This window comes from Streptopelia decaocto, assembly GCF_964273445.1.
Source record: "Streptopelia decaocto genome assembly, chromosome: 1".
NCBI lineage: Eukaryota > Metazoa > Chordata > Aves > Columbiformes > Columbidae > Streptopelia > Streptopelia decaocto.
The window spans coordinates 49,694,750-49,722,333 of NC_138663.1; the positions used below are offsets into that span (position 1 = coordinate 49,694,750).

Sequence of the window (27,584 nt, forward strand, 5' to 3'; positions counted from 1 at the left end):
AGCAATAAGAACTTGTCAATAACAGAATCTGACCCTTTGCCTTTTCTCGGTTCACATATAGCTGTCTTCCCCAAACTCCCATTTGCCTTGTCCAGAGCTCTTTAAAGAGTTTGTACTGGATTCTTCAGTGGCTAACAGGGAGGGAAAATATTCACAGTTTTGAGTTAATGTTCAGCTTTTCAGCATTTTTTCCCCCTCGTTTGTTATTTGGAATAACGGCACCACCTACTGGCCATACGGGTTTTTTGTGACATCTGAAAAAATATCCTTTTACTTCTGTTCAGTGCCACTTGTTTCTTCTCTGTGGATTAAAACACCCTAATTTCATACCTTTCCTGTCATTTAATACTGTTCTGGCCATGTGAGTTTGAACAATGTTCTTTTTACTTTAAATATGTGTATTGATAAAGGCCAAAGAACTGAGATAAACATTATGCAGGAGGTCACTGTTCTTGCTTTAGCTTATAGTTTTATTGATTCAGGTAAGTATTCATATATGAATGAACAGCTTGACTTCTCCAGTATTAGGCAGGAAATGTCTCCAAAATTGTATACATAGGAATGTGAAGAAGTGCTTTAAGGACAAAGGGAACAACAAAGTCTTCCTGCTCATTATTTTCATCTCAGGTGTCCAACTCCATCCCACACAGTTTCTGCCTCTGTAGCAGTAGGGCATGCCCAAACTCTTCCTCTTCAGCCTCCATTTCCCAACAGTGTGTGAAACAGAGAAGAAGGAGGGAACAGGTGCAGCTTCGTTTAGGATTAGCAAAGGCCCACAGAAAGACTATAAAGTCCTGTAGGTGCCAGGAAGGATGTGATCTAGCTTGGGTCAGGAGAAACTCAGCTATCACTCTTCTCTTTCCTCACCCAACATACTCACGCTACTCACTCCTTAAATTCAGATACATGAAATACTGCTGACCCTTTCCAGCCTCACTTTTAAGGCCACATTTCCGAAAGTTCCCATTTACGTACCTTTGTTCTGCCTACATAGTAAAAACAAGTCCCATAGACTCTGCAGCCACTACGTTCATACCCAAAGGCCCAGCCTCCCTTCCTTGCCACCAGCCTACTGATGCCATTCTCCTGGACTCATTCCAACTTCCCACTGCCATACCTGACTCTTCCCACTGCATGCCGTCCATTCCCTCCAGACCACTGCCATTTCTCACAAAATTGAATTTCTCTGTGCAGAAAATCTGGAATCAGCTCCGATATGAACCTGAAATATTTCATACATGGAAATATGGAAAATCAAGGGGTATTTTAAATGATATTTGTATAATATACTACAGAGAAAAATTACTGCATACTAAGGGTGATATTTAATCTAGTGAATAAATGTATAATAAACAAATAGCTACAAATCAACACCTGACAAATTCTAACTTGCCCTGTTTATTTCTCATTTTCATCAGTTAGGGTGATTAGTCTTTGGAAAAGATGATCAAAGGTAGCAGTAAGACCTTTTGTCTTATTGAAGTCTTCAAATGGGGACCAGAAAATTAGCTTTAGCCTTGACTAAATTCTTTTGTCTCCTTTGTAGAGAAAAGCAGAATCAGTGATTAGATGTTTCATTCTTCACATATTAATTATGATTCTCTGAACTCTGTCAACTGACAAAAAATGTCTGACCACCAATTTAGACATCTGGACTGCAAACCTCAGACCTTTACCTACTAGAAGTCTGAAAAGCAAAGAATATATTGAGAAGTATAACGTTGACAGGAAGATCACATCAACTTTTGTACACTGCCACCGAAATATATAATGCAGGACCTGTTTTTCTAAACATGGGGCTCATTTCAGGCTGCCATACTTGCAGACAGATAGGACAAAGCTCAAAGGACCTATGGAATTGGCTTCAGAAGACAAGAAAGACTCTGGCTATTCAGACCAGGCAACAGATAGTTAAAAGATGTGATATCAACTAGCAAAATAATTTTTTGTAAGCTTTAGTCAAGTCATACAACCAACTAGAAAGTCCAGAATTTGGGGCAGAATTATGATGTTTGTAGGGGGTTTTTTTCCAATAAAATTGGTAGACTGCTAGGTGTGTTTACTAACTTTGTCACCTTAAGCAAGGTAAAACCAAACCTTTGGCAAAAACCAGGACAAATAAAAACACTTTATTTGAAGTGAAAAAAAGAGACGGCATTTCCTTCAAGCAAAGAGCATAACTGAAGATTTAATATTTTTCTTGGATAATTTTTTGTTGCCTTGAAGCCTGTGTATGAAACTGCTTTTGGTGCTATATGTAGTCCATATGCTTTAAAAAGTTTCAATCATATCCAACCATAATGTGTTGTGCTGGGCCTGGCTGGGATAGAGTTGACTTTCTTCATAGCAGCTCATATGGTGTTGTGGCTTAGATTTTTGACCAAAACAATACTGATAATGCACTGATGTTGTAGCTGTTACAGAATAGTGTCTGCTCAGCACCAAGGCCTTATTTGTTTCTCATCCTGTCCTGCCACTGAACAGATTGGGGGTACACAATAGGTACAGAGGGGACCCAAACAGACACATGACCCAAACTAACCAGGGATATTCCATGTCATATAGCATCATGGTCAGAAATAAAAAGGGAAAAGTCGGGGGTGAACTGTCGTTTGTTGAGAAACTGATTGCGTAGTGGTCTACCGGTGGGTGGTGAGTGATTGCATCACTTGTTTTCTTTTCTATCTTCTTCCACTTACCCTTCCCTTATTAAACTTTTGTAAATTTTTATCTCATCCCCCAGGTTTTCTTGCTTTTACTCTTCCTTTCCTCTTCCACCATCTCTCTGAAGGGGGAAATGAGTGAGCAGCTGTGGGGTGTTTAACTGCCTACCGGCATTAAACCACAACACATAGAGAGAACAGAAATAGGCATACAATATTTTAAATGCTATTTTGGGCCATACACGAGTCTCTTAGAAGAAGAAAGTAATTTTCTGAAGAAAAAATCAGCTGCCCAGCAACACGACAGAACTTTTAGGTAATCAAGGAATGTATTATAGCCATGTTACATTAGTTTTAAAAAGGAAACAGAAGGACTTACAAAGAGAAGACTGTTTGTCCAAAAAAAACCCCTTAAGAGTCAATGACAATTATGCTATTTTTCATTATCTAAAGATTAACATAATTATGGGTTGAAAACAAAAATTAAAGCCACTTTGTTAAAAAATATCTAAAAAGGATATGTTACAAGACAAAATTAACTCTTGAAAATCATTGCCATGTGATTGAAAAGGAACAGGCAGTTTCTTACAAAACTGGCAATACTAGGTATAACAAAGCTGTTCAATATTATTGTGAGCAAGATAGATGGATTCCTTGCTTTCATAAATAACTCTGGCATTAAAATGGTACAATCTTCTGAGTCATTTTAGGTGCACTTTCCACTGGATGTAAGTTTCCCATTTTCTCTTCAGCAATATAGCTTAAACCTGATCCTCTGTTAGCAGTGGAATTGGAGCCCCCACCCCACATGCTTAGGTGCACTGTGAAAAGTATACCTGCTGTATATAGTATAATTGAATTATTTTAGGCTTTTGCTTTAAAATTTAATTTAATTTAAAACAAACAAACAAAAGAATACTTTTAATCTATATGAGATACAGATTTTACAGAAACATAGGCCTAATTTGTCAGAAGCTACATTTGAACAATGATGGATTTTGGTGGGTAGGAGGAAAGTCAAAATCTGAGTCTGGATATTGAACCAGATTTAAAAACTAGCTTCCATTCTTGCAAAAGGAAGTACCCAGAAACAGTTAATTTTAAAGCAGGTATCTGCACATGCTGGGTACAGCCATGAATGGTGTCATTTTTGGTGCTGTTTTGCCTGGAGAAAAGGAGGCCAAGGGGAGACCTTATTGCTGTCTACAACTATATGAAAGGAGGTTGTAGCATGGAGGATGTTGGTCTCTTCTCCCAAGTAGCAAGTGAAAGGACCAGAGGAAATGATCTCAAGTTGCACCAGGGTAAGTTTAGATTCAATATTAGAAAAAAATTCTTCCTGGAAAGGGTTGTCAGGCATTGGAACAGGCTGCCAAGGGAAGTGGTTGAGTCACTATCTCTGAAGGTGTTTAAAAGACATTTTGACGAGATTCTTAGGGACTTGGTTTAGTGCTAGAGTTAGGTTATAGTTGGACTTGATGATCCTGAGGGTCTCTTCCAACTAAAATGATTCTATGATCCTGAGCATAGACTTACTCAAAAATAACAAGAAAAAGAAACAGATCCTACCCCACCTTGTATGCAAGGCAGCCTTTGTGAATGACTGCCATGTTCAACATTTGCCTTATGTCACTGTTGGGATCTCTTCCTCCCTGCCACAGGGGGAGGGGAACTGCAGCTTTACACCATCAAAGGGCCTCTCCTGCCAGCAGTATTCTCTCTGGCTTTCTAGAGGCCAGAGGGGATTCTTCTGTCAAGTACAAGAGGGGCAGTTGTTAGAAAGCAAATGCCACAGTTTTATCCACAACATCCAACTTGGTCTGGTTAAAATGTTGTAACAAAACCTTTTCCCATCACAAATGCCTTCTGGACTTGGCACACTCCTGTGCACTGGCTGATCTTGCCAAAACTCCAGCAGAAACTAGCAGACAGGCTGACCACTTGGCTGTGACTATGTCACCTAGTTCAGGGAGAATCTTAGTTCTCCTGGGAGTACTTTTGTGGCTTGCTGGTGCCCAAGACTGCATGAGGTGCCTGCCTATTTAGGTCTCTCTGCATGCAATTCCTCAACATCTAGTGGTACCAGACCAAAGTTCCCCAAATAATTGGTTGGTGGACATTTAGCTTGGGAAATTAGCAGCTACAAAAAAAAAACCAACCAAACAAACAAAAAAACCAAAACAAAACAAAAAAAACCCCACCCACACACACACACACACACAAAACCAAAAAAAACACACAAAAAAACCCAAACAAACAAACAAAAAACCACCAACAAAAAAACCCCACTCCACTAAGGTTCTTGGTAAACAGCCCCAGGGCAGAATATTTGGTTCTACAATAAAATAAACATCAGCATAACCATTTGGCTATTTTTTCCCAAGATGTGGTGGTGCGGGTTGGTTGATTGTTTCTTTGTTTGTTTTTTAATGGATATATGTACTCACAGTATATAACAGTGTTTGTTGATGACAACATAGAAAGTACATGCTGGCCACAGAAAGAGCACAAATGCTATCAGTATATATCACAGACTCTGGTAACACGTGAATTTTCAATGCAGTGCAAAATTTAGGTTACCTCACAAAGTGCATGGGCAATGTGGCCAAATATTTTTTTTTCCTGAGATTTTAACCAAAGTAGGAAGGAAAAAAATACCCTAATATCAGTAAGAAAGTTGTCTTGCCACCCTCTTTTTTTAAAGAGAAAGAAATAAAATTCTACTAATACCTAGATTATACAGCAATAGCCTATAGTCTATATCTTGCTTGATATTTAGTAAAATATTTTGAAGTATCTTATATCACCATGTGCAAAATTCTACCTTGTCTTACAGAGCAGATATATTAAGAAATATTGAACTGTATATTAATCGTAAAGAACATTCTTCAGTCCCTTAAAAATAAATCCCTTAAAATTAAATAACTGAAGTATATAAGCTGAATAGAGCAGTGTGGAGATATCACGTGTTTTTAAGTGATTTGGTACACTAAAGCCTTAAGGGCCTATTGAATTCAATTAGTACCAACATACCAAAGCTTCCCTATTATAAGACATGTTAACTACGGAAAAGCTTTGTCTTTCTCTTTACTTCCACCAGATGGCGGTATATTGCAAAAAAAAACCCCACATGTTCGTGAAGACCGTTTTTCTGCTCATTCTATAAAATGCAAAGAAAATTCTTCATTAGTAAAGTAACTTTCCTTCTAGTCTGTTCCTTATTCTTTCAGATATCAGATAGCTTTATTTTCAACAGATTGAGTAGGAGGGAAGAGACAATCAGAAGGACTTTTTAAAATATGTTTATGGCAAAAGGCAAATGAGAAATAACTTTGGTCTGTTACTTGATGAACATGGTCACCTAATAAACAGGGACATAGACAAAGCTGAGACATTTAATGCTTTCTTCACCTCGATTTTCAACACTGAAGATGGACTCGGGGGCCCCCATAGCCCTGGGTTAGAAAACCATGGCTGCATGAACAATAGACTCCCAATCAATCTGAAACTTGTGTGGGATTTGCTGCTCCAGCTAGATCCCCACAACTCCATGGGGCCTGATGGGATTCATCCTAGAGTGCTTAAAGAGCTGGCTGATGTCATAACAAGACCTCTTTCTGTGATTTTTCAATGCTTTTGGGAATCTGGAGACATCCCAGTAGACTGGAAGTTGTCAGATGTTATACCAATCTACAAGAAGGGCAACAGGGATAACCTTGGGAACTACAGGCCTGTCAGCCTCACTTCTGTCCTGGCAAAGTTGTGGGGAAGATTGTTATGGGAGTTTTTGAAAAACACCTGAAAGACAACACAGTCATTGGTCCCAGTAAGCATGGATTCATGAAGGGAAAGTCCTGCTTAACCAACTTTATTTATTTCTATGACAAGGTTACCCACCTGGTTGACCAAGGAAAGCCTGCCAATGTGAACTTTCTGGATTTCAGTAAAGCCTTCGATACTGTCTCCCACAGTATCCTCCTGGACAAGATGTCCAGCACACAGCTGCATAAACACACAATGCAGTGGGTAAGCAATTGGCTGATGGGCCAGGCTCAGTGGGTTCTAGTAAATGGGGTTATGCTGGGCTGGTGACCAGTCACTAGTGGGGTTCCACAGGGATCCATCTTAGGGACAGTATTCCTCAATGTCTTCATAAATGACTTGGACACAAGAGTTGATAGAATGCTGAGTAAGTTCGCAAATTACGGAAAATGTTGAGGACCTGTTGAGGGATCTAGACAAATTGGAGAACTGGGCAATCATCAACTGCATGAAGTTCAACAAGGGCAAGTGATGGCTTTTGCACCTGGGACATGACAACCCTGGTTGTACATACAGACTGGGGGATGAGATGCTGGAACGCAGCTCTGTGGAGAAGGCTCTGGGGGTTCTGGTCAATGGCAAGTTGAACAGGAGCCAACAGTGTGCCCTGGCAGCCAAGAGGGCAACCGTGTCCTGGGGTGTATCAAGCACAGCATTGCCAGCTGGACCAGGGAGGTGACTGTCCCACTCTGCTCTGCACGGGTGCGGCCTCACCTGTGCAGTTCTGTGAGCCACAGGGTAAGAAGGATATAAAGCTACTGCAGAGTGTCCAGAAGAAAGCTATGAAGTTGGTGAAGGGTTTGGAGGGGAAGCCATATGAGGAGCAGCTAAAGTCACTTGGTTTGTTCAGCATGGAGAAGAGGAGACTGAGGGGAGACCTCGTTGCTGCCTACGGCTTCATCACAAGGGGAGGTGGAAGAGCAAGAGCTGATCTCTTCTCTCTGGTGGCCAACGACAGAACTCAAGGGAATGGCAGGAAGATGTGCCAGGGGAGGTTTAGATTGGACATTATGAAAAGGTTCTTCACTCAGAAGGTGGTGAAGCACTGGAACAGGCTCCTCAAGGAGGTGGTCATGGTCTCAAGCCTGTCAGTATTCAAGAAGAGACTAGACAACACACTCAGACACACGGTATGAATTTTGGGGTTGTCCTATGCAGGGACAGGAGCTGGACTTAATGATCCTTGTGAGCCCCTTCCAACTCAGGACATTATATGATTCTATGAGTTCTTCACAGTTATTTTTTAATCAAATATTTGAATATATTTTTATCCCACTTCAGCAGTGATTCCTAACTACACTGTTTTAATTTATTTCTTCTTATCAGAGTTAGTAGTTGCATTTTGCCCTCTGTCTCACCTGTAATACTGGTACCTTTCTGGTGGACTAAGTGGTCCTTGGCACTCCAAAGCAACTGCTTAAACTGTATTCAATAACATTATATAATTCCTTCTCTGATATCAGCTCATTGGCTTACAGGTGAGCCTTGGCTTAAAGATAGGCTTTGGCTTCAATGCAGGAAGATTCCTGCCAATTTGAAAGAATTACCCCAGATAAGAAGTAAGCACGTGCATAAAGGCCCATCAGCATCGCCAGCATCTTCTAGAACAGAGTAACTTTGCAGAAACAGTGAATTTTTAATCTCTTACAGGGTATGGGCTTTTCCTTGCAAGAACAAGGGGTATTGGCTGCTGAAGGTGACGTGACTTGGGATGATTCAAACTTTGTCCTACACTTCGTCCCCAAGTGTTTAGGTATTGAATTAGAATCTCTATATAGAGACATTTAAGTGCCTACAAGTAAAAAAAAAAAAAAAAAGCGGAAGTGGTCCCACTTAAAAACTTTGTGTTTTCATCTGAGAATACAATTATTTTATTCTATTGGGAGACTTATTTCATCATCTAAGCTGAATGGAAGCTATATGTGACTGGTTTTAACAAAGGAAAACTTAAAAGGCAAAATATAATGCTGTTGCCTACACTTTATTCACTGTATCTCTCCAGGCAATGCCTTGATATGCATTCTCAAGGAAAAAAAAAGGGTCCAATTTACTAATCCTTAAGTTCCAGAGGCTGAGCTTGGGGCCCCTGGGAATATGACACTTAACACAAGTCCTGACACTCCACCCTAAGCTGTAGGGATGTGAAAAGTAGGCTTCAAGCCTGGAGCAGGACTGTTTTCTAATTATCCTCTGTTCATGTGAAAGTCTAAAAAGCTAACCATAATTAAAACAGATATTCTACCCTTTGGTCCCAAACATGAAGCAGCCCAAACTCCCAGCTCTGTCATTCAAACTTTGCCAAGTTATTCTCTGCCAAGTTGACTGCTGCCTCCTCAGCTACCTACTCACTAATAACATGGACGATACAACCACCTATCGTGAATGCCAGATCATCATTCAGTCTCTATACCCTGGGCTACAAAGTGGCTGTTGTGACATGGGTGCATGCTGAACTGTCAGCATCCTCTACAAAAGCTCCTTGTATTGACAGTAATCTCCTCAAGTCCATAGTAGGAACTAATCTACCTCACCCCAAAAAAATGTGATGAAGGGAAAATGTATGTTTTTGTCTGCTAAAATGAAAAGTGTTCACTGTGGGTTGGGAAACTGATGGAGCACAAGTCATGGAAACTTTTGTAATTTACTCACAGCTTTATTTACATCTGAAAATGGGCCTGAAATGTTGTTAAAGCAGTGAATATGATCAAAAAATCTACCAATAATATTCAAGTGGCAGATTATGGATTGCATGCTACTTGAGGTTGCAGGTGCTCACATTGAAAAAGTTTTAGGGAAAAAAGCAGTATGCAAACGAACCATTTTCTAAAAGACAATGTTAAATAATGTGGTAAAAATCGGGCATGCAGAGCTATTAGCAGTTATACAAAAATTGATCTCTTATTTTACAACAGGTCAAATAGTGTCTGGTTGCAACAGTAAGTTCTAAAACACTGTTGCTTACTCAGTTGCTATAAAATAAGGCGAAGAGCATTCTGCTTACAGTCCTTATCTCTTAGTTTCATCCTTATTTTCTCCTTCTGTCCATAATGTTCAGCTCATCACTACCTCCCTTTTTGTTAAAGATTTAAAGAAAGAGCACACATCTTCTAACAATATATTCAAAAATTTTAGAATACAGATGAAACTTTTATAGCTTCAGTCTCCAGTTCTAAAATTGAATAAAATCATGAACTTTTTATTAATAGTGTATAAAACCTGATAAAAATATCATCATCACAAACACTTTTAAAAGGAAAATTGTGACTGCGAGCCCAAAACTTCGATAAGATATTTCTTGCTAGCAACAGAATTACAAATCTGAAGTTGATCTCTTTTAGTTTCAGGATTTACCTGGAAAAAATGGATAATCTGTAAAATGAAAAATTAATACTTATGCCACTGATAGCTAAGGTAAGTTAAAGAAGGGTGAGTAGTCTGTTTGCACAGATAAATTTGCAAAGCACATAAGCTTCAGCACATTTACAAACACTTATTGAGTCAAGACCTAAATATTGCAATATTCTATCACACACTGTAAGTCAGCCTCCCTTTTAAAGAATGTGTTCAAGCTTTTCTGTCATTTTTTCAGTGTTGAAAATTTCAAAACTGTCACATGTAAATAAGCTGGCTCTTAATCTCACTGTGGCTATAGTAGTCTTGCAGAACACATCCTTTAAAAAAAAAAACAACACTTAATCTTTAATCATTTCTAACACTCCATTTTTTTTCAGCAGTCATTATGTAAATTGTCTTTGAGGCTTTCTTTAGCTACAGATACATAACACACTCATAGCCATGTGGTAATATTTTCCATGGGATCTGAGAATCTTATTTTTATTCAATAGTACAAACTTACTGCTAAAATTTTACCTTATGTCCAGGTAATCTGAAATGTTATTTCTCTTCCCTTTTAATTTCCAGAAATATTTTCTAAATCTTTGATAGTTCTCTCAGACATTCACTCTATAAGTATCCCACAGGGCACAGGAAAAATATTTTCTATGACACAAGATACCAGGACAAGTAAGGTCATTATTACTTTAAACTTGTTTTATTCTTTTTTACCATTGTTTCAGGGAACTGGTTCTTTTGCTGGCTCATATTCTTTATCTCATGATGATCATTGCATAGAGAGAAACTTTTGCAACTCATTTTCAGCTCATACTAGGATTTACTTGCCCTGTTTGTAACACTCAAAGCTGAATTGTCTAGACCAAGCTAGACTGTTTGTTTACAGATAGACAATTCCTGTTGCAGGATTTCTTCCCTTAGGTACCTCTCTCTTCATTAGTCATGGAGAAAGTACAACCTGCTTAAACCTAGAATCTGACTTTCAGATGGTTACAGATACATGAGATGAATTCCACACAGGAAATCTGTAACATTTACCAGCCTAAAGTTGTGAAGGACTGATCTGAGGTCAATTGTATTAGGTTTAAAGGGTCAAGTACCATGTCCTGCACTTGTGTCACAAGAACCCCATGCAATGCTACAGTCTCAGGGAAGAGTGGCTGGAAACTGCCTGGCAGAAAAGAATCAGGGGGTGTTGATTGACATCTGGCTGAATTTGAACCAGCAGTGTTCACAGGTGGCCAGAAAGGCCAACAGCATCCTGGCTTGTATCAAGAATGGTGTGGCCAGCAGGACTAGGGAAGTGATTGCCCCTCTGTACTTGTCACTGGTGTGGCCCCACCTTGAATCTCATATTCAGTTTTGGGCCGTTCACTACAAGAAAGACATTGAGGTGCTGGAGAGAGGTCAGAGAAGGGCAACAAAGCTGGTGAGGGGTCTGGAGTGCAAGTCTGATGAGGAGCAACATCAAGATGCTCTTAAGGAATTACAGAGGAAATTCCATTTTGCATAGTAGTACTGACCTCTTGTAATTTATAATGGGTCAACTTTCTAGAGACCAGTTTAAAAAATAAGTGCAGTAGGGTACCCTGTGTCAGTTACTCTTCTCAAAACATAAGATTAGACTGTGGCTTGTGCACTTGCACATTTTACTGCTGACTAGGTGCTACTTCAATAGGAAAACTTAAATACTTGTTCTCACAAGTTTGATTTCTGCAATCCCAGAAGGACAGGTAAGAGCCTGCCATTTCTTGCTCTTAGAAAAGGACAGACATAAGGTTGTTGTACTCACTGTCAGAAAGGAAAAAACATTAAATGACAGTAATATCTTTTTCAATAAGTTTATTTTATGTTATGCGGCGAGCAACGTAATCTCTCTTTTGCTGTTTTCTCCATTTAGCTTTAATATCAACCATTTGCTCCATTGTTTTCTTTGGGTCACCTTTGCTATTTTATCTGATCATCATTTCCAGCTTCCAGAAGGCTGCTTTCCTATCACTTTTGCAGTATCTGGAGTTTTTTATAAGTCTACTGCTGTCTTAGAAAACTGATGCTTCATTTTCAAACATATGTTTTCCTCTTCTCCCACTCTAAATTGTGTATTGAATTCAGGTCCAGTGTGACTGTACAGGACAGGGATCTGATTTTGTGAATGTTGGAAAGTAACCATCATGCATACTGCTCAGTTACGCAGCTCACACACACACTAGGTGAGATCAGCTATGGGTAATCGCTTTGGTCAGCTCTGCTAACACACAGCAATAATTATGAAGGTATTGACATTTTTTTATACATGAAATAAGCATAGACATTAATTTTCTGGCCAGAAAAGTCAAGTAACATCCCTGGTAAAAAGTTCTTGTGATGAGATACAGCTTAAGAGAGATATGGCAGAGGACACTATGTGCAGTGTCTTCATATATAAATATGTGCTCATCTGTTTGTATGCCCGTATATTAGCAAAAGAAGTATTGTCCATTTATTTGACCTTTTTCCCATTTCTTCAAACCCTTTCAACTGGTCATACAAAACTATACTGTTTTAGTAACTTTTAGCTTTCTGTCTCAATTACTATCTGTAATGGTGAATCTGAGCTATCCTTTCTCATTCACACCTGTTGCCAAACACATTTTCTTGATAAAAGTTTAGCTAAGGGAGATGAGTCAGAGAGACTTTCAGTATCCTCAAAGGGCAGATGCACTTCTAGCAGAAAAGCACTGAAGTGCTTAAGTGAACAGAAATCAGGTTTACAAGCACCATGCTTCAGATGTTTTAACACTCACTCTATCTAAATAAAGACTTTACTTTTCACAGTAAATGTCAGCTCCTTCTTTCACATTCAGACATGCCTTGGAAAGTGGTGCAAATAGTACATTATGTTTCTTCACACACTACTGAAAGCTGCTAATAAGGCATCAAAAATGTTCAAGCACAGCATATCTTTCGCCTTCTTCCTTGTTGAATGCTCAGAAGAGATCTTGTTCACCATGTAGATCTAACCAGGTCACAGAAACATGGATTTTGGGACCAAGTCGGAGAACCATGCATTGAAGTAGGCTGTCTGATTTGCCACAGTTAAGCTACATATGTAAAGAAAATCTAATAGTTTCAAAGACCAGATTCAGATTACTTTCTTTAAAAGAATATAAATTTCCAGAGTTTCTAAACTTTTATCTGTGAAGCCTGTCTGATAAAAGCTATAGACGCTCCTTGATCTTACACCGAAAGAGAAGTTTCACAGGGATTTAGATGTTCCTCATAGGTATTTTCCCACCCAAAGGACATGAGAACACAGGGTTCAGAAACATAAGCTCATAGATTTTTTGTATGAAGTCTAATATCAGCAATCCTGGATCATTTCAGTTTCTGGACACAGAGAGTGGTTTCTGAACAGATATTTTACTGTTGTTTTTTTTTTTTTTTTTTTCTGTATCATTAACATTCAAAGAAAACCTGATTTAGAGTACTGGACATGCAGAAATCATCCAGGTTTGAACCCTGAAGACCTGGACATTTTGCTGAAGTGAAAGGGCCGGAGTTTTCACACATCCTCATTTGACATTGTCTATTCCCTTCAATTATAAGAGCATTCTGTCTGAAGCAGAGCAACAAAAAAGAGACCTATAGAGTGAACAGAATAGAACAGACTAAGAATAGAAATACAGAGGAAAAGAAACAAACCTATCAAAGAAAAAAACTAAGTTTATAATTTTTAAGTTAACTTAGTTCATGTGCAGCAACACATCAGTCAAGTTTTTACTACCTCAGTATAGTTTGTATTAGTACATTCCCTGCACTTCTTCATTGTCTTAAGTATTATACAAGTATTTAACAAAGATATTCCTTACACTGTTCAAGCAGTGATTTCCTTACTTTATCTAGTAATAAGTATTTGCTTAAACAGAAGGAAGACAGTGGGCAACAGATAATGTTTAAACCCTCTAAACCAAGGTGACTTTGCCCTAAAGCATAGCTGCACTTCGAAACTGAGTTCAGTTTTGAGCCCCTCATTACAAGAAAGATATTGGGGTGCTGGAGAAAGTTCAGAGAAGGGCAACAAAGCTGGTGAGGGGTCAGGAGAGCAAGTCTTGTGAGGAGCAGCTGAGGGAACTGCGGCTGTTTAGCCTCAAGAAAAGGAGGCTGAGGAAAGATCTTATCGCTCTCTACAACTACCTGAAATGAGGTTGCAGCATGGAGGGTATTGGTCTCTTCTCCCAAGGAACAAATAATACAACAAGAGGAAATGGCCATAAGTTGTGTCAGGGTAGGGTTAGATTGGATATTAGAAAAAAATTTCCTAGTAGAAGGGGTTGTCAGGCATTGGAACAGGCTGCCCAGGTTGAGTCACCATCCCTAGAGGTGTTTAAAAGACATGTAGATGTGCTTCTTAGGGACATGGTTTAGTGGTGGACTTGGCAGTGCTAGGTTAACAGTTAGACTCAGTGATCTGAAGAGTCTTTTCGAACTCAAAGTATTCCATGATTCTATAATCTTTTCTAAACTAGTGTTAGATAGTGTCAGATGTTAGTGTTAGTTATTAGTTTTAGATATTTCTGGCATTCGAAATATCTTATTACCATGGAAAAAACATAAAACCTGTGGTGTTATCACATGAAATCATCAGCAATAATGAAGCCTATACAAAATTACTTTCTAATTCTCTTTGTTTAAAACTCTTATGTGGAATAGAGTCTTACTTTCAAGCCTTTCTGTCTTTCTTTTTTCCTTTGGGTGTAAAGTATGCAAAGAGATGTCTATCTGAGTGTCATTTTCCTGAAAATGAATGTTTAACTTTACTCCCTAAAGATTATAAGAGCATGAATGATACAGAGGATTTAGTCAGGGATCTGAGTAAGCTCCATGCCACCATTCAAAGCAATAGGTCTGAATTCTGAAGCTGTAGATATTGGTTTTAAAAATATATACGTCTTGGACTAGTATGATACACAAAGAAAACTGCAAATCTGTATTTAAGAGCTGCTGGGAAGAAAGCTAACGTGTGTAAGTACATACTAATGTAATTTTAGTAAAATCTGAGTCTTTCAATGGAATAATTAGCTACATGTAAAATGCAATAAAATTCAATTTATATATGGCTCTCAATATTTTTCTATGACAAGATAACTTTCTTTTATACATGTAAAATGCACTATATGTACTTTATTTTTATTTCACTAGTATTTGATTCAGCCCTATTGTGGAACTTGCGAAATGAATGACAGTAAATAACAGCACAGAAATATGATGTAAGACAAGGAATGAGTAGATGGTGGATGAGAATGAGTAGATCAGAGACAGAAAATATCAAGGGACATTAATAATTTAATTCCCAAAGAGTCACTCTCTTTTGATTATTTTCATGAACTGCAATGAATGGTCTCAGCACAGTGAAAAAAAGAAAGAAAATAATATTGAGAAGATAAACAGTGTGTGGTCTATCAATGTATACATACCTACAAATGCAAGTTTCTCATTATCTTTCAAGAATGAAATCAGCTTTTGTTTTATGATAAGGTCTTCTTGAAACTAAGTTTTCTTCTGTTCTTTTTCCATAGCTCCTAGAAGGTCTTCCTTGCCTCCTATCAGGATACTATCATGTCTTCTAATTCTGAGACTGGTGTGAGAAATTCATGCTAATTTCCTTGAGACACAAATTCAAACCACAAGTCTTCTGAAACCTGGTATAAATAACTTGGTGTTGATAACCCCAAACTCTTAACAGCGATCCGTATACTTAGTACTGATATTTCTGGCTCTGCACAGCTTACTAATTGATTGAATGGACGGTGATTTCTTTCATTCCTGACCCTTGCCACCTACTCTCTCCTTTTCCTGATCAGCTTTCTTTAGTTTTTCTGGTTTTGGCTTAAAAACTTTTAATTTGAAACCTCTCAGTTTCAAGATGCCAAGTGTTGGAAATGGGGGCCAGATGGTTACCCTCACTGTCCTCTGCTGGGAACTCTCCTTTGTCCAGAATATCCTGTATCTTCTAGTTCATGCAGCCTATGTATGCTTTAATCCTTGACTAACACTAACCAATCAAGACTTAGCTCAATATTACCTTTCCTCCTTTCTCCTTGACTTTTCTCCCTACCTTCAAATACATACAACCCATGCTTCAATCAGCTCTGACACGGTTTGGTTGGAGCCAGACAGAAGGAATACTCAGTTAACATCTTCCCACATTTTCCCACAAAGACACTTATCTGTCTGTATTTCATTTCATGTTTACTTGTTCCATTACAGCCCCTGTTTTTTTTAACCCTCTAACACAGAAATCTATAAAACCACAAAGGTAAAATGGAGGTACATGTAACATCTATTAAAAAAAAAAGTTCATAACTCCCTCATTCTCCACAGGCAGGGTCTTGGAATAGTAGCTCTTAACTCCTCTATAAGGAAAAAAACTGCCTTCAGTAAACTTCTGAGGAGAATGGAAGTTAAGTATTCACCAAGGATTTCAACTTCAAAAGCAGCTGCAATCTTAGCACTTCAGTGCCTTCTGCATATTAAAGACAATAATTTAGAATTTTGTGTCATAATTGTCTATTTCTGCGGCAAACAGCAAAAGTGCCATGGTACCATAGTATTCTACAGTTACATATCCCCATAAGTTATACATTATTTGCTGTAAAATTCAGAATTATTTGGACAAAGTCTTCATCCATACATACATATATATATGCCCTTGCTCCATGGGGTATTATTCGATTCCTTCTTTTTGAACAGAACAAAAAGCGTGTTGTCTGTTTGAAACAGATCTTTATTTAAAAGATCATTAGATAAGATTCCAAAACCCAATAACACCTGCAGTATATGGATTATAGAACTACCCTAAGGATTTGGTAGTACAAAAAAAATAACCAAGATATTTCATTCATGCAAGAACTATTAAGCAAAGTATTTCTAAGACTTTCTCTATACCTGCTATAAAATAGAAAATCTCTAAATATATATATTTTTAGGAGGAGAAGGACTGTTATTTAACCATAGGGGTTACTTATTTGAAACAACAAAATTAGTTTTTGCATCCTAATAGAAGGCTTTACAATATTAGATTCTAGGAACTACTGCCTTTAAATACATACAAACAATATGGTTTTGAAAAATACCTTGGAAGAACTGCACCATTCACTCCAGACAAAATGATTGCCAAGTCATATTGCTCTGAGACAACTTTCTTTAGAAAATAATGCACGATATAGTACACACTATTTTTTCTACACATTTATTTTAGACCGTGAGTTAAATACTTATAGATGAAAAAATCTTAAATCCCAAAATATTAGATTACAAAAACCTGTTATGCAGCTTGGATTTTTAAATAGTGAATCAGGAAAAGCTGCAATAATGATGTCAAGACTGTATTTTAGGACGTCTCCAGTCTATCCTCAAAGTCAGATCCATTGACGCACAAACCCAGCAGTTTTGCATTCACATTCTGTTAACACTTTGTTAAGCAGCTCAGACACCGCATCTGGTCAGAGATCCTCAGGCTGCTAGCAGTCATTTGTGAAAGCAATGTGAAGACTATCTGAGAAGCCCCTTCTGTACACATCAAAGAAACACAGCCTGAAAAAGATTCCTACAATTCAACTTCAAGAGTAAAATATAAAATAGTTCTATACTAATATTACACTGTAACTAACTTCTGAGGCAAAACAGACGGGTTCTTGAACCACTGGGAGCTGAAGCAGACAAATGCTATTCCTTGGTTTTTCAAGTCCAGATATGTATAGTCCCATCTTTTCCTATTGTAAGAGGAGATGTGAGGAGCTGGGCAAAAGCTGTGCACCCTCAGCTGCTTGGAAAAAGCAAGCCTTAGTTGGGCAACTAACAGCTCCTGAAAGCTCTATGTTTCTTAACAGCTGATACTCCTCCAAAAGATCCTGAGTGGCTCCCATACCATTTCTCTACATTGCTACCTCAGAGGACCCATTCAGCCAGCCAAAGCTTGGCTACTACCGAGGTACCACAATTCCACTTTCTTTGCTTCCTGGACAGCAAGGTACCAGTTCCAACTCTGTTATTATGTTGCAGACTTAACAGGTTCTCTGCAACACTTATTTTGTGACTGACTTCAGTCAGTACAATATTTTGGATGTGGGGAACATCACTGGTCAGTCTGGAACCTTGGAGAACTTCAGAAGAACCTGCTTCTGTTTCTGCCCTCCTATACTCAAGTATTAGAGTGGTGGCTTGAATCTTCAATTTGATACCTCATAGTGCAAACTCATAACTAATCTTGGAGAAAAAGGAATAAAGATCAAGATCAAATTATCATGTCTTCATTGTGTCTTAGTTAAGAGCAGGGTATGAGGCAAAATTAAATGTCTTTGAATCTGCAAACTTGATATTTCATCCACTCTGTTCATACCACAGCCATTAAACTCTTACCTATACCACAGAACGAAGTTTAGGCTTATAATAGAAAAAGCAGGAAATAACAAATGTTATAAGATACTACAAGCAAGAATAAAGCTGAAGACTTATTTTATCACCACATTTAACCTTGAAAACAGTAACTATTATTTTTGATATTGTTTCTTTTAAGGAAAAACTAACAAGTATATGCTTCAATGATAATAAAAATATTATTTTTCCCATGCTTTTATTGTATAGGGCATTTGTAAGATTATGAAGGATAACTACTAAAATATATTAAATCAAATTAAATCTATTACATTTCATTCTACATTAGTAATAACTGAGAGATTTTTGCAATTTTTCTGTATGACAATATCCAATATTTTAGGAGTAGGATAAATAATTAAGTTGCAGAATAATTGGTATAATTATTCATCTATGAACATCATAAAAATATCAGCAATGGAATATGTAGGAAAAATATGCTCCTCTGTGGAGACAAAGAAAGACAGCAAATCTCCCAGGATTTGCCTTCAGAAAAGAAAATTGTCCATATCAAGAGGTATTTCTTTAAGCCAGGGTACCAATCTGGGTTAATGGTCTTCAAAATAACATTTTTAAACTTAAGCCAATTATAAGCTGCAGGGAAAAAAAAAAAAAAAAAGGAAAAAAAAAAAAGAGCTATCTGAATTTACAAATTTTTACATATTGTGAAGACCTCCTCTGGCTTGAACTTCATTTAGCAAATGCAAATGCAAATCCAGCAGGCAATGCACAGCTAGAGCCATGGCAGGTACCGAGGATCCCACTGAAAAAATGTCTGAAATAGAGACAAAAATGCATAAGCCTGACTATTTATTTTTGCTGCCATCATCTAAATAGGAGGGCTAAAGAAAAGCTGTAATACCCCAGCAATGAGGTTATCAGGGGGTAGCAACAGCTAGAAGAGGAGATTTCAAGAAAATAAAGAGCTCCCAGACATCAAAATATCCCTTAACAGCTCTATATATCTGGCTTAATCATATGGGTTTAGTGTGTTTTCAAACACTTTAATGCTTCTGTCCTTGATTTTAATAAATGACCAATAACCTGAAATGCCAGCATTGGCTTTCATATCTTTACTGACCATGTTGCAATTATGGATATTTGTTCCTCGTCTAGTTAGGACTGTCTGGGCTGTCAGTCTGGATGACATTCCTCTGACAGCTCCCTGAACACCTCCATCAGAGGCTACAGAGCAACTGAATAAGCAACAACCTCCTGTCATACTTCAAGCTTTGCCTCCTCCTGTGACACATGGTAGCTGACTGTGTGTGGATTCACAGCGTGCTGAAAGGAAATTGGTTATTTTAAGCCATTTTCAGCCAGCCTGGCTAATCACTTAAATCTGCACTGAAAGAAGCAAGTGCACAGTCACAGGGTACATCCCACTCAAGTGTGGAGCACTAGATGAGGATGGAACAGTTCGTCATCATTTGATGTCTTCTGCAATCACCTTCAATACCTAAATCACCTCCAAAATGAAACATGGAAGGGTGCTTCTGTTTTTGAGAATTTTAACATTCTCTGTTAGAGGACAACCACATTACATTATCCTATCATTTTTTTAATGAGAGAAAAGTATCATGGCAAACTATTTCTTTTTGTCTTATTATTCTGTGCTCCCCATAAAATAGTGATCTGAAGTTTCTTTCTTTTTTTCTTTTTTTGTTTTTTTCCTCCTCACATATTGCTTGCAGTGAATTTTGGAACAAATTCTGTTCCACTTTGTCATTTCAGACCAACAGCTAATTTAGAATTTGAGGTGACCACAATGGGACTAAGGAACTTGAAAGTTTGTTGAAAAGAGGGACGATAGCCTCTTAAGAGCATACTGTGTCTCCAGTCTAATTCTATGACAGTTTCATTAAAAAAATTAAGGGTATGAATCTACTAGAACCTTATTTAAGCAAAGCCCTTAAGTGCATTAAACATTTAAAACACGGAGAGCAAATGTACTCAAATGCTTTGCTGTATTCAAGTCATGATGATTATAATAATAACTAGTCTGTTTTGTGAGTGCATGCATTTACCTCAAACAGAACACAGGTAGGTTTTCTAAAACAATGTCCGTCTTATTTTTTGCCTCCTTGTCTGAGCATCAGATTTCAATTGATCTTGGACTATCCCTCTATTTTGACTGTTCTTGTGACCCCCAATTGTTTCAGACCATTTTCTCCCAGACTGGAATACAGCATCACTGAGATCCCGACTCTTATGTACACACCACAAACACAGAGCCGGAAAATGTGGCATTTGATTCCTAACAGCTTGAAAATTATTTTTTCTATGCTGGGAGTTCTCTCTCCATCAGCTTCCAAGACTGCCTTTAACCCCTGAAACTCCCTGTTGTGATAACAAAATTGGGGGGGGGGGGGGGGGGGCAGGGGGGAAATAAGTGCTTTGCAATTGTAAGTTTAAGATGTTCTAATTTTAATTCCTCTTTCAAATATTTCTCCCAAGTTTCTCATGTAACTGGATTAATGCTTTGACTTTTGACAGTGGCAGCACAGAAGCATGAATCAGCTTTTATTTTTTGTCTTTATTTTTTTTTTCCCTGAGCACTCATAGATAAGGTAAACACTGCAAATTCTTTTACTGATTTAATAAACTGTTTTTCTTATTTAATCGGTGACACACAAGACTCATCTGGGTTTGTTCTCACTAGCATACATTGTTACAGTCTCATTTATGTATCATTTTCTGAAGTTATTATTCTTTTGTGGCAAGTTAGGAGTCAAGAACTTAAAATTACTCTACAATCAGGTTATGTAAAATATCAATTTTGAAGTTGCCATTTAACAGTTAGCTGATAGTTTTTCTCCCTTCCTTAGAACTAATCCCTAAAAAATTAAACTGGCCAACATATAAAATATTGTGACAGTTCTGACTAGTGTATTATACAGAAAATTTGCAAGCATATATATGTTTGACGTGTTGCATTAAGAAATTGTAGGAATCTTGGTAGGGTTTATGGACAATATCAATTTACTTGGTGTATGTCAGTGTGCTTTATAAACTTGGAAAAAGCTACAATATTGTTGGAAATATTTTGAAATCTCAGTTTTGTACAATACATCATGCTTAGAAACTGGATTTATTTGCAAATGTATTGGTCCAATTAATCTCAAGTAGGAAAAAATCACAGTCAAGAAACAGCAATTGCAAAAAAGACACAGTTATGTTATCATCTTGATGATTTTTCATAGTATATTTTCACACAAGTATGATTTTAGATTTAAATAAGATAACCATAATGCACAGTTACCTATAAACTAAATATACATTGTTTTCTTCTGCTGCATCAGTAAAATGAACTTCTCTTGAGTATGTATGGTCGTCTAGCTTTGTTCACATGTAGCTGCCGTTTCAGAATATAAGGATTTTTTCTTTTCATTATTTCCTTCTCTTGGCTTGAGTTTGCTAGATCAAAAACATCTTGCTGAAGTAACTGTAGGATGCAAGAAGAGACACAAGGTTATCAGCTTTTTTTTGGTAATGAAGATTATCAGTTCCTAGAAAGTTTTATAACACTTTATTTTATTTTAACAGCTGCCATGAATAAAAATCTTTACCATAATAGCTGTGGGATTTTTTTGGTTGTGCTTTTTTGTTTGCTTTTTTGTTTATTTGGTTTTGTGTTTTTGGGGTTTTTTGGGGGTTTATGTGTGTGTGTTGTTATTGTTGGTTGGTTTTTGGTTGTTTTTGGTGTTTTGTTGTTGTTTTTTGGTTTGGTTTGGTTTGGTTTGAAGTCAAGACACAAGCCTAGGATCAGGTTAAAGATGAGCTGAATCTTATGGGAGTGATATCGAAATTCCACTGAAACAAACGAGATCAGTGGTTTTGACCAGAAAGAAAAGCTGATATGTCCTTCTTCTACTAAACTCAAATTGACTGAAAACTTCCTAATGATTTGCACTCTGTAATCACTCATTTAGGCTAAACATGTCCTAAAACACCCACTGCTTGCTGATTTTAGCTTTTGAGCAATATTTTTATCTGCAACTTCCTACAACTGGAAAAATCAAAATGTGTAATAAGCAAATAAAAAATGAAATAAAGCACAAGAAAGTCAAAAGTGTGTCCATCAAAATTTCTTATATAACTGTGTTTTGAGTTTTACTTGAAGTTAATAAAGTGTTTTGTTCATGTCTCTTCTTTCTTTATCTGTTAAAATTTCATCCATTCTCTCACCATGTTCTTCCATGGTCAAGTACAGTCCTACTGTCTGGTTGAAAGGCAATAAACTGAAAACATTTTTATACTCACCCCAGTATTTCCCTAAGCAATCAAACTCTGTTACTCACTTAATTGCTTAATAAATGAGTGCTCATCTAAATTCTATGGAAATGAATGGAAAGACTCTCATGGTTTCAACAGACTTTGGATTTAATCCTGGATGAATAAGATCACAAGAACTTTTTTCATTACATTAATTGTTTATTTCAAGCCTTCTTCAATGCTTCTCCCTCTGGCTCTATCCCTTCTTCTTTTATTGTGTCATATAATCCTCTGCACTGCATAAGTGTGTTCCTAAGCTGAGAGAGAAATACTTTTTTCCACTTTAATGTACAGTACTGTTAGTAGTGATGATTCCCAGCCACCACAAGATATGATGCAACTGCAAGGTAAGGAACTGTGATTAAGTCAGGTGGGCTATTGCATATGATCAGTTCTATGGTAGCTCCTTTTCAGCAACAAACGTACTGATGAAGAGAGTCCTCAGAAAACTGGTTCTCAAAGATTTTGCACCCTTTCAAATGGACCATCCCAGCTAATGTAAGGCATTAAGAATAAGCCTGCAAATACAGAGCTGTGATTCAGCAAACAAAAGAGGATCAAGATTCAGCCAGACTGTACATGAATCTGTGATAGCCGAAGAAATCGAATTTACTGGAAAGTGGGTAGTGACACTGACATATCTCTTTTCACTATGCAAAGCAGCTTCTAGTGTAATATATAACAACACAAGTGGATTGTGACCATTAAGCCTTTGTGTGATCGTGTCACTAAGATAAATATCACAAGTGGACTATAAACAATCACTATTTAAGAGCACCAATCCTCATACAATCAGAATGTCAACTTCCAGGGCCCTCTTTGGGTGTGGGGAAGTGAAAAGCAGGAGTTCCCTCTCTACTGATTTCCTAGTAATTATAAGAAACCCAGAGTACCTCATCAAATTACATGTACGCATGGGCATATGTCCATGCATTTTGAATCCAGTTTGCCTTAGGGTTTAAAAGCGTTTTCAGAAATATTGCCTACATTTAGTTACACCTCAATAAATCTGCAGTAACTTCACACCTGTCAAGTAGATATTAATGTTCTGGCATGGAGCTGACTTTCATGTGTTTATTTGGTTCCTTGGAATGGCTACTAAGAGTGTAGAAAGTATGTAGTTAAGAATAGTTCTCATTTATCTATGGGTTGTCGTAAAAAATGGACAGCTCATCAGAAACTATGTTAATTCATACTTTTCTATACTCCTCTTCTTTCACTAAGAGGCATATTAGAGGTATTAGAGACTACAAAAAAGGGAAGGAAAGCTCAGAGAATTGACGGGGACCACATGGATACAGATTTTAAAACATCATTACAAACAGACCCTGAGAGTTTAACAACAGTTGAAACATGCATTTGTGACTGTTTGTTTTACCTCCCAATGCTGAAAGGCTCTGCTGTGGCAAACTTTTTGGAGTTGATACACTGTGAGCATTGCTTCCAAGCTGAAGCCATCCAGAGCAGCGGGAAACTGTCTTCCTGAAACAAGGTCCTCTTCATCTACCTCTACTGCTTCCCCGACTTGGTTGTTCATGTTGTTGACAAGAGTGCAGACATTTAGCAGGGTCATTTTCCAGTAAGGAAGTTTTGCTCTGTTAATCTGAAAATACAAACACCCACTTTTTAACATGTTGCATATTTTTTTTGGTTGTTTTTAGTAATAATGTGTGACATTCAAACATTTTGGTAGGACTGTTTGTGTGTTTGAAGTACTTTTCATCTACAAAACTTTTAGACAATAATTACAGAGTGCTGAAATTAGGCCAACTCATTTATTAAAAGCACCAAGTCTGCTTCCCCACTGCTTTACCTCCCAGGTAGATGAACATGATGAAAAACTAAACTGCTACCAAACCAGAATGGTAGCATTTCATAGTCATTCTGCACAGGTGCAAACAAAAACACAGATGGAAATTAATATAATATAAATTCACAGGTGTAAATCAGGACAATGAGTCAAACCCACTGGATAAATTCCCATTACTGGAATCCAAGGTGGATGCCTGTGGTTAACTAGATGCTCCTCCCCAGTTCAGAACAAATACCAGTCATTTCAGAATTCCCTGAGAAAAGGAATGGAGGCCCTGCTTCAGGGCAAGCTGTCTGATGAGGTTGGGACTGAAGTTGTGGAATCTGTAAGTCCCAGGAGTTTTGGATGCTGGAGAGTTGTGAGCCTGGGAGATGTGAATCAAAGGTCTACGAGCTCAGATGAAGATGGAGCAAAGATGAAACAGAGCTGTGCAAACAATGTATTCCTGATTTGGTAACTGGAGTGAAAAACTTGGATCAACTCTGTTTAGGTGGTCCATTACGTTACGTAAAGACAGAAACACAGAAATTTCACCAAGATTTGTCTCAAATTCTGCTTTTTCCAGTATCTTGCATTCTTAAGGAGCTATTTAACTTTTAAACCCTCTTCAAAATGATGAGAAAAATAATTTTTACTTTTCTACCGGTACTGTTCTTTCCAAGCAGTTGTGCCAGTAGTCTTCTTTAGTTTTGATTATCAGTAGAAAAAAGTAAGTCAAAAGCCTAAGTGCTAGCTCATTCACTACTTTTCATATCTTTGCCACATTCTTGGTTCTCCTGTTATGAATTATTTCTTTCAAATTGTATTCCTTTTAGCAGTGAGTATAGAATAAGTTTTCTTAAACTAGAACTGGTGAAATAGCAATGTCCAGTCAAAAGCCTAATAGCAAATTCCTATTTATTACTGGCAAGGGCTTCCTTGCTGTGCAGATTAGGATTACACTTGACCTATGAACTGAAATGTATTTACTTCTTTTCCTGGATGTACAAAGTTAAATAGAGGTATTACATTGACACAGACATTGCCTTTTACATACTGACAGCATTAAGATTGTGGATACAGTGCTTAGCTGAACATTATTAGTAATCACATAATCTGTTGTTTCTTTAAAGTACCTTCCTAAGAAAGAGGCTTTGTATGCATATTGACCATACTTTACTATTTTTGAGGGAAAATAAAGAAAATGCAGAGAAGTGAGGAAAAAACAAGAAAAGCGGCTGTCACTATCACTATTAATTACAAAAATTCAGTTTTAGGCATAGTCACTGCTCCAATATACATCTGATATAAGTGTGCTTTTCAAAATTAGAATTATTTAGCCTTTTAATAAAACCACTATGTGCTCTCATATTCCTGACGAGGCTCAGAAAAAAAAAAAAAAAAGAGTATTTTATTTTGCGGCTAAGAAGAAAACAAATCTCAAATCTTATACAGAAGCTTGAAATTGGTTCTGCATTGTTTACTTTGAGTTCATCTGTTGCCCCATCTAGGTGCCCTAATTAGTGTGTTGAATTATTTAAAAAGATGTGACAGGTTCAAAACAAAAATTAAACTATTTGCAGAATGTCTAATTTATTTAACAGAAGTTAAACTAGCAAAAAGAGCAAGAGTCCACTGCAACTTCAAAATCTTCTGGTTTGAAATATTTATGAAATATAAAAATGTGAAGCTTTCCATGAAAAATAGGAAGGCTTTTCCAGTACACTTTTTTGTCCTAGCTGTATGAAAGAAATATGAGCTAGCACTACAATAGCTAAATTACAATGAAAAATGAAATATAGGGGCAATGCTACATGAGCAACTGAGAGTTCAGAGTTTGAAAATAATTAAATAAATAAATTGCAGTGGATGGGAACAGAGCAGAAGAGGAAAGGGTAGGGAAGTTTGTTATGTCTTCTTGCATAATTTATAAAATCTTTTTGATCTAAAGTCACTACTTTATGTTGGCCTGATGCATGTCTATGTTTAAAGGAACTTACCTCTGTATACTAGTAAAGCACTTAAGCGTCGTTAGGTGAAATTGGTCTTATTTGCTACTTATGAGATTAGGGCAAAAAATTTTGCATTGCTGTCTGCAAGCATACTTTGTTTGTTAAGGGAGTCTAATTCCCATTAATACCACGCAAATATCACCTCAGACTATTTTCATTTGGGTACACCTGCTTCTGACTGACACTGCTGTCAGCTCACAGAATGAGACTACAAATCATTAAGAACTTCAGTCAAGAGTGAAGTATTTTTTTTTTTTTTAATTGAATATGGAGGTCTCAGAGGTCACTGAACAGAGCAGTCGTTACTTTTCTGCTCCACTATTACAGCAAGCATTACAATCAGACAGGTTTGTTGTATAAGGCATGGGAAGTCTCTGAAGCAGTTCTCCTAAAGGAATATGTGAAAATACAGTTTAACATGACCACAGCCCAAATGTCCAGGTATATCTCAAATGTGTTATATTTTTTTCCACACAGATTTAAGCAATGCCAACTACAGTTGCTCAAGACATGCCTTGGAGAACACCTACACAAGAGATCAAGGAACCCATATCTGCCAAGATGGAACTAATTTTTTTAATATTAACTTGAAAAATACCTGGGAATGGTCTGAAGGAAGAAAAGAGACTTCCGTATGAGTCAGAACTTAAAAGTTATTAATGCTGAAGCGAATATTATATATGCATTTCCATTGTTGAATAGGCTACTGAAATCAGACTCAGATATATGGTTTCCCATACCTCATATATCGTGAAAAAGAATTTTAAATCACCTAAGACACTGAAATGAGTCTGAGAATATTTACTTCTTTGACAACAGGTTTGTTGTATGAAAGATTAGAGAATCCCAAATTATAACTTACATTATATTTTTTTCTTTCCATTTCTGGTTGAATGATAACCCTGATAGTTTGTTTAAGACACTTCTTGTGTTATCATACACACTTCTCAAATGCCTTTTTTTTTTTTTGAGAAAAAGTAAGTTCAGTTGTCTGATTTTTATATTCTTTATCTAGTGAAAGCAGATAAAAACCAAATTCATAACTAAGTAAAACCCAAGGAAATGTAGGATTTCAACAGTTCCTTTTCAGAACTGTAGTTGAGTTTTATTCAGAATATAACCATAGAAAAAATAAAAATACTCTCTGTCTTTAAGCATATATTGTATTGAGTTCTGTTACAGCAGAAGATCTTCCATGTTGTATACTAATGTCTGGAAATGTAATAAATTTTCATGTGATGACTGAGTGAGGAAGTC

At 37.2% G+C, this 27,584-nt stretch overlaps 1 protein-coding gene across 2 annotated transcripts in view; it reads right to left on the bottom strand.

The window, feature by feature from the left end:
- NTS (neurotensin) overlaps positions 1-27,584 on the bottom strand; it is a 45,939-nt gene that overhangs the window by 11,907 nt on the left and 6,448 nt on the right. Inside the window, exons 3-4 of one of the 2 annotated variants that reach the window (XM_082071660.1) lie at positions 23,902-24,126; positions 21,511-21,693 (exon numbers count right to left, since the gene is read on the bottom strand). In XM_082071660.1, the coding sequence (XP_081927786.1) occupies positions 21,547-21,693; positions 23,902-24,126 (372 nt within the window). In that variant the 3' untranslated portion in view covers positions 21,511-21,546. Of the gene's footprint in view, positions 1-21,320; positions 21,694-23,901; positions 24,127-27,584 lie in introns of those variants that run through there. The other variant, XM_082071661.1, reaches the window with a different exon arrangement.